Source organism: Talpa occidentalis, unplaced genomic scaffold (genome assembly GCF_014898055.3).
Source record: "Talpa occidentalis isolate TD23 unplaced genomic scaffold, MPIMG_talOcc4v2.1 talOcc4.3, whole genome shotgun sequence".
Taxonomy (NCBI): domain Eukaryota; kingdom Metazoa; phylum Chordata; class Mammalia; order Eulipotyphla; family Talpidae; genus Talpa; species Talpa occidentalis.
The window spans coordinates 150,687,526-150,695,252 of NW_023603184.1; the positions used below are offsets into that span (position 1 = coordinate 150,687,526).

A 7,727-nucleotide genomic window follows, 5' to 3' on the forward strand; every position below is an offset into this window, starting at 1 on the left:
AGTCCCTTTCACGCCTGCCTCTCTGTCAGCAGATGAGGAAAGGGGCACCAGAGAGGGGCACGGCTTCCCCAAGGTCGCTGTAACCCAGGACAGTGAGGGGCAGAGGGCAGGAGCGGCTCTGGGACCCTCCCTGGCGATGTTGTCGTGGGGGCAGAGGAAGCCACGGGGACCCCTGTTCTGGGGTCTGTTCTGTGTTGTCCAGAGTTGCTGAGGGGGGCAGGATGGCTTCTCCCAGCCCTGACCGCGGCCCCGGAGCACCTTGGGCTGATGGGAAGCCCCTGCTGCCCCTGCTCTCGTCTCTCTCAGGAGCCCGTGGGTGACTGTCCTCCCCAGAGCAGCGGGCACGGAGGCGGCGGCACAACGGCCATGGTGCGCAACGTGGAGGACCTGGACTTCCACCTGCCGTCGCACGCGCAGGACATGCTGGACGGGCTGCAGCGGTTGCGCACGCAGCCCAAGCTGACCGACGTCACCCTGCTGGTGGGCGGCCGGGAGCTGCCCTGCCACCGCAGCCTCCTGGCGCTGAGCAGCCCCTACTTCCGGGCCATGTTCGCCGGCGACTTCGCCGAGAGTGTCGCTGCACGCGTGGAGCTGCAGGGCGTGGAGCCCGGTGTGGTGGCGCAGCTGGTGGACTTTGTGTACACGGGCCGGCTGACGGTCACGCAGGGCAACGTGGAGGCGCTGACCCGCACGGCCGCGCGCCTGAACTTCCCGGCCGTGCAGCAGGTGTGCGGCCGCTACCTGCAGCAGCAGCTGGACGCCTCCAACTGCCTGGGCATCTGTGAGTTCGGGGAGCAGCAGGGGCTGCTGGGCGTGGCGGCCAAGGCCTGGGCCTTCCTGCGGGAGAACTTCGAGGCTGTGGCACGTGAGGACGAGTTCCTGCAGCTGTCCCAGGACCGGCTGGCCACCTGCTTGGCCAGCGACCTGCTGCAGGCGCGGCCGGAGCAGAGCCGTTTGGAGGCGCTGCTGCGCTGGGTGCGCCACGACCCCCCAGCCCGGGCCACCCACCTGCCCGAGCTGCTCAGCCTCGTGCGCCTGGACGCCGTGCCCCAGCCCTGCGTGCAGCAGCTACTGGCCACGGAGCCGCTGATACGAGAGTCAGAGGCGTGTCGGGAGGCCCTGTCCCAGGGCCGTGACGGGGTGAGCAAGGGCAGGGAGCGGGGCACCCCGAACGGGCACAGGCCGTGGTGCCCCACCTGCGGGTTCACCTGTTCTGCGTGAGGGATGTGCAAGGGCCCCGCTGTGCACCCCGCGGTGCCGCCCTCCCTGGCCAGGGCAAAGAGGACCCAAGCCTGCAGGTCCCGACACCCCCCCAGCCCCACAGGAGCCCACAGCTCAGAGGCACCAGCCTGAGAGCGACCTGAGCCCACGTGAGAAAGGCCAGCCTGGGCCGGGCACCACGCAGGGCACTGGGTGGCTGCGGGGGGGCAGGGACAGGCGCTTGGACAGCAGTGGCCGGGGACTGATGGAGTGACAGCGGCCGTGGCTGGAACGGGAGCCTGTCTGCGGCCCGATGCCCGCTTGGCCTTGCTCCCGAGGACGCCTGGAGCCAGCCCAGGGGGCACTGGCCTGGCTCGGGCGGGTGGTGTGTGGCGGCAAACTGCTGACCCAGCACCCCTGGGCTCTGCTGGGCCCTGCCAGCTGCTGGGGCCGGGGCAGGCCGAGCTCTACTTACTGACCACAGGGGACCCACCCAGCCCTTCCACCACAGCGGGGCCAGCCTAGTTGGGGCGCTCCCTGCTGGCCCAGGGAAGAGCAGTGTGCAAGGGGCTGGGGGAAGCTTATGCGGAATTGGGGAGACCACCAGGGGGCCATTCCAGGAAGGTGGGTGCAGGACTGTCTCTGAAAGGTGTGTGGTGGCAGCTGAGAGGGGACCAGCTCTCACACTTGGGGTGCACAGTGGCCTGCTGTCCCACCTCCCCTTTCTGAGCTTTGCCGCCGTCAGTGGTCCCACGGCGACCATGGTGGGTGTGTGTGCCCAGCTACACACGGGCACACACAGGGACACACATGTGCACACGGACACACTCCAGCACATGGCACACTCCAGCACATGGCACTCTCATGAACCCAAGCTGGCCCCAAACATCCAGCCCCCACCTGCCTCAGACCACCCGAGGCTGCCCACACCCGGCTGGACACCAGCCCCTGCTCTGAGCCCGGCCTCTGCCCACAGGCCCTGCCGGCCCTGCCGCGGAAGCTGGAGGAGGTCCTGGTGGTGGTGGGCGGGCGGGCGCTGGAGGAGGATGAGGAGGGCACGGAGGCGCCCGCCCCCCTGCCCAGCAACTTCGCCTTCTACCACGCCCAGGCCAGTGAGTACCTGGGCCTGCCCCACGGGGCCGCCAGTGCCCACCCAGTGGGGGTGGCAGGAACAGGGCCCACCCGAGCCCCCCGCGCCGTGTGCTGGGTCGCCAGGGGTACAGGGAACTGGGGGGCACACGGGGGAGGGGAGGCTGATGGTGGGGAGCATTGCAACCCCAAAGCCACAGTACCCGATTTCCAGGGCCCCGCTGCCCGAGCCTTTGCGGGGTTGGCTGTTGGCCCCTGTGGGCCGGGGCTGCTTCCTCGTGGAGAGCCCCGCCCTTGCGTGGCCCCCGAGAGCAGAGGCTGGGGTGCGGCAGCTGGGTGAGCGCTCAGGCCCTGGGCCAGCCCGGGGGGCTCCTCACAGCCGTGCCGGGCCAGCTGGTCGCTGCTGGGACACGGTCTCCTGCTGCGTCCTGCCCCCGTCAGGGAGGAGGGCCCTGCGCGGGCTTTGTGGGCCGCCTGCCCCGGCGCCTTTGGGAAGCAGCTCAGGCTGGCCGGGCGCCGGGCCTGCCAGGTCGCGCCCACCGTGCGTCAGTGCTGGAGGCCCGAGGAGGTCGGGGCTGCCTGTCCTGGGTCAGGGGTGACGAGGGGGGATTTGGAGGCTGACGTCAGATGAGCGGAGCTCCGCCCGGAGCAGCTGTCTCTCGGACCCGCGGGGAGGGTGGCGGGGAAGCTGGCAGCGAGTGGCTGGTGGGCAACCCCCCTGGGTGACACAGACATGAGTCAGGGGGACAAGCCGTCCCTGGCGCGGCAGGTGGCCAGCAGGCCCGGAACCTGCCTGCCCTCAAGCTCCTGGCACGCCCAAGGCTGGGGCTCCCCACAGCCCCACGAACCCAAACATGGGGGTACATGAACATCCCCACGCTGGTGGTCTCCTGGTGATCCTTCCAGGAGCTTCCCTATTCTTGCCTCAGTTTACCTCCCGGCCTCCATGATGACAGGTCCTCCCTGGGCTCACTAACCTCGAAATAGTGACAGTGAGCCCGTGGCCTCGTGGCTGAGCAGCTGCGTGCCCGTGCGTCCTTATCACCCCGCGCTGCCCCGACTCTACAGACGGGAAGCCGAGGCTGGAGTCAGTGCGAGGCATGCAGCTGGCGCATAGGGCGTGCTCTGACCATGCCGCCTGCGGGGGCCATGCCGGCCCGCTCCCCACTCGTGGCGCGTGGCCCGGGTGCCTGGACCAGGGGGCCGTGGATGACTGAGGACTGAGCCAGTGATGCCCGTGTGCCCGCCAGTGACAGCAGACCAGGCCCCTGTCCAGCCCCTGCCCAGGTCGCACCTGCCCGGTGGGACCTGACCAAACAGACACTCAGGGTCAGTGGGTCAGTGGCCGCTCACGGTGAGGCTGGCCTCTGGAGCCTGGGGGGGAGGTGGCCCCAGAGCTTGGCCTGATAGCTGTGGGGGTGCTCCAGGGCCCCGACACCCTGCCCACCAGGGCCGCCCCACCCCCGCAGCCAGCAGTTGCCCCTTCACCCTCCTGCCAGCGAGGGGACATCTCTGTGGCCATGGGGTGCAGGGGCCCTCACCCTGCTCTCTCCCCAGAGAAGTGGATGGCGCTCCCCGACTTCCCCGACTACCACAAGTGGGGCTTCTCCCTGGCGGCCCTGAACAACGTCGTCTACGTCACAGGTGGGCAGCCGGGGCGCGCCCTCGCAGAGCCCCAGCAGCGTGGCCGAGACTTCCAGAGCACTGATGTGGTGACGAGGGCATTCCCGTCCCGGCAGAGCCGCCCGAGTCCCCGCTCCGTGGACGCCCGGCCCGGCCCTGCCCGGCTCCCCAGCCTGGGTCTCCCCGGGGGAGCTGTGTCGTGGGGTTACGTGGTGCTTTTATGGCTTAGAAGTTGGGGTCCTTGTATGAATTGGCACAAACACCCACTGGTGGGGGTTTAAAGCCGCTGGCCCTGTCGCCCTCGATGGTGGCACATGAGGGATGCCCCACTTCACACGGTGCCCCCACCTCTGGCAACGGTGACCGGCACAGGGAGGGGGGACCAGACCCGGGGGTGGGGGGAGGGAGCAGGGCCTGGGGAGGACATGGGGCCCCGGGAGGAGGACGCGGGGCAGGGGTGGGGGGACCCGGGGTCCTGGGGGAGAGGACGCGGGGCCCCAGGTGCCCGGACCCCTCTGGCCCGGACACCCAGGCTGGGGGCGCCAAGCAGACACACCCTCCCGGCAGGAGGCTCTCGGGGCTCCAAGACGGACACCTGGTCGACCACCCAAGCCTGGTGCTTCCCGCTGAAGGAGGCGGCCTGGAGGCCCGTGGCCCCCATGCTCAAGGCGCGCACCAACCACGCCAGCGCGGCGCTCAACGGGGAGATCTACGCCGTCGGCGGTGAGGCCCCCCCCGGCTCTCCCTGCTAGTGGCCCGGGAGCCCCAGTCCTCACCCGGACCAGAGAGCCGCCGGCCGGCCGGGACCTCGAGGGGCGGCCGCCCACTCCGGCCCTCGAGAGGGCACGTCTGGGGTGAACGAGCCCCAGACCAGGGTGCCCCGCGGGCTACACGCCGGATGCTTGCCCTGGGCCGCCCGCCTGGCCGTTCTGGGGGACGCCAGGCTGTTCCCAGGCTCCGGAGCAAACAGGACCCGGCAGGGGCCTTGGAGGCGCTGGGCCCACCTGCCCAGACCCTGGGGCCCGCCCTCCGCCAGGGTCGAGACCCCGGGGTGAGATGACCCCCGCGGGCCCCTGCGAGCCTACCCAGCCCAGGTTGGGCCCCCCGGCCCCCGCAGGGCTCCCCGGAGTGGCCGGGTGCTGATGGCTGGAGGGCGGACATGCGTGCGGCGGGGGCGTCCCAAGGACCAGCCCCGACTGCCTGGACCCAGCGTGTCTGCCCCGGGGCAGGCCCACACCGCCGGCGCCTCTGACTGCTGGGGTGGCACGTGCCTGCACGACCCCTGGGCTGGGCTGACCCCCCCAGGCCCAGCCCCCGCTGGGGCTCCCACCAGGTCCTTTCCAGGGGCCCACCCCAGTTCATGCCTCAGGTGACTCACCTGCCCCCTGGGTGCTCTGGCCCTCCCGGCCACCCCGACCCCCGCCCTGCTGCCCGCAGGCACCACCCTGGACGTGGTGGAGGTGGAGCGCTACGACCCCTACACGGACGCCTGGACGCCGGCCAGCCCGGCCCTCAAGTACGTCAGCAACTTCTCGGCCGCCGGCTGCAGCGGCAGGCTCTACCTCGTGGGCTCCAGCGCCTGCAAGTACAACGCGCTGGCCCTGCAGTGCTACCACCCCGGCACAGGTGAGGCCCGGCCCAGGCGAGGCCCCGCGGTGCTTCCTGCCCAGCGCAAGCGGGGGGCCCGGGGAGCAGGAGTGGGGGTCAGAGGTCGCAGGTTCCTGCCTGCTGTGCTCAAGTGCCAACAGGGCCGGGGCTTGGAGGGAACCAGGGACAGGGGACCCCAGGCCCCTCTGCTGGCTACAGTCCTCCCAAGGGAGAGCCGGGGGGCGCCCCGGCCAGGCGGAGCGGGGGGCAGGGAGGCACAGCCCTGTCCCAGCCCAGACGGGCCGGGGGGGCACGGGCCACACCTGCAGGAGCCGGCCCGGCGGGGGAGGGCAGGCGGGGGACGAGGAGCTCCGGGGAGGCCCCCCGGCTCGCCCCCCCGGGCGCCGCCCCCAGTGAGTGCCCGTGCCCCGCAGATGCCTGGAGCGTCATCGCCTCGCCCTTCCTCCCCAAGTACCTGTCGTCCCCGCGCTGCGCCGCGCTGCAGGGCGCCCTGTACCTGGTGGGCGACAACACCAAGAAGGTCTACGTGTACGACCCGGCCGCCAACCTGTGGCAGAAGGTGAGCCCACCCGGCTCTGCGGGGCAGCCTGGGCCGCTGCGGGGCGCTGGCGGGGGGCAGGGAGGGAGGGCGGTGCTCAGCCGGGCAGGCCCCTGGGACTCGGACAAGCGGCTGCGGGACACCGGGGTGCCGGCCCCCGCGGCCAGGGTGCATCAGGGACGGCGTGAGCGCGACGCCGGCACTTCCCCCCTGGCCAGCCAGGCCCAAAGGGAGTGAGTCTCCCGTCCCCAGGAGTGGTCAAGCGGGACCAGGGTCCCTGGGTGCCCCGTTTCCTGGCAGCACCCGCCAGCCACTCCCTTCCCCACCCGACGCCCACCTGCCCGAGACGCTGGGTCCCTGGGGGCGGGTGCTGGTACCGCAGCCCCCGCGAGGCCCCACCCGCCAGCTTGGGGGGCAGGGCCTGGGCCACCCGCCGCCACAGCTGTCCCCTGCGTCAGCACTCAGCTGACCGGAGGCCCGGGACGGCCGCAAACAGGTGCAGGCTGCACCCCGCCAAGCCAGCTTGCTTTGGGGGCTTTCCCAAGCTCAGGTCATGGTTATGAGTGGGGTCCCCCAGCTTGTGGGGGTCCCAGCCAATGAGACTCCTCTGGGCCCCTCCAGGCCTGCGGGCGGGCGCCTGCCGCCACCTCACCTGCCGGTCACAGGCTCTTCCAGACACACACGCCCCCTCTGGCCCCTGGGAAGCTCCTACCCTAACTCTGTGGCCCCCTGGCGGGCTCCCAGGCAGTGGGCCCAGGAGAGGGGTGCGGGGAAGGGTGAGGGGCTCATGGGACAAGCGGCCCCTCGTGTGCGTGCATCAGGGCTGGGGTCACATCTGCCCCTCCAAGACAGCCCCATGAACGGAGGCCCAGCCAGCCTCGCCCACCCATCGTGACTCCCAGCGTCAGATCGGGGCACATCTGGGCCTCGGAAAGCAAGAGGGCCTGGACACCAGGGGCAGCTGGAGAGGGGGCCGCAGGGACACCCCACAAGAGGGGGTGCCTGAGGGACCCTGGAGGGTGCGGGCAGGCCTCAGCCACTCGGCCCTCATTGGACCTCGCCCGCAGGTGCAGCCCCTGCACAGCCTGCATGAGAACGGGGCGCTGGTGCCCCTGGGCGGTGCGCTGTTCGTGACAGGGGGCCGCTGGCAGGGCATGGAGGGCGACTACCGCGTGGAGATGGAGGCCTATGACCGCAGCCGCAACGCCTGGGTGCGCCACGGCCCCCTGCCCCGCCTCTGGCTCTACCACGGGGCCTCCACCATCTTCCTGGACGTGTCCAAGTGGACCCAGCCCTTCGGGCCCGCGCAGGAGCACTGAGCATGGGCGTCCGACCCGGATGATGGCCCCCTTGTATTCTTGCCCGTCCACTCAGCGCCGCTGGCCCCTGGGGCACGACGGGCCCTGCAGCAGGGACACCCCAGGACGCTCCGTCACAGCTTCTCACCAAACTCTGAGCCGAGGGGTACAAAGGGCTGGGACCCCGGTGCACTCCTGCCCCCGCGGCAGCCTCCGGGGAGGGAGCACGCAGGAGACACCGCCTTCCTGCCTCGGCCCCATGCACCGGCGCGGGCGGCGGAGGGCTGGGGCTCTGAGCTGGGGGAGCTGGGGGCCGACAGGGGCACACTGAGCGGACGGCCCGGCGGCCTGCCTGACCGAGCTGTGCGGCC

General features: G+C 71.5%; 1 protein-coding gene across 1 annotated transcript; it reads left to right on the top strand.

Moving 5' to 3' along the window:
• Positions 1-366: 366 nt before the first annotated feature.
• Positions 367-7,389, top strand: KLHL30 (kelch like family member 30). Its single transcript, XM_037524276.2, has 7 exons — positions 367-1,140; positions 2,177-2,312; positions 3,847-3,933; positions 4,480-4,635; positions 5,350-5,538; positions 5,934-6,079; positions 7,126-7,389. The coding sequence occupies exons 1-7, from the start codon at positions 367-369 to the stop codon at positions 7,375-7,377; spliced, it is 1,740 nt and encodes a 579-aa protein (XP_037380173.1). The 3' UTR covers positions 7,378-7,389.
• The last annotated feature ends 338 nt before the right edge of the window (positions 7,390-7,727 follow it).

Bases quoted from the DNA above. Each gene is read 5' to 3' on its own strand.
- KLHL30 (XM_037524276.2), top strand. From the start codon at position 367: ATGGTGCGCAACGTGGAGGACCTGGACTTCCACCTGCCGTCGCACGCG. The intron at 3,934-4,479 runs GTGGGCAGCCGG...CCCTCCCGGCAG, and splicing joins CAACGTCGTCTACGTCACAG to GAGGCTCTCGGGGCTCCAAG. The intron at 5,539-5,933 runs GTGAGGCCCGGC...CGTGCCCCGCAG, and splicing joins GTGCTACCACCCCGGCACAG to ATGCCTGGAGCGTCATCGCC.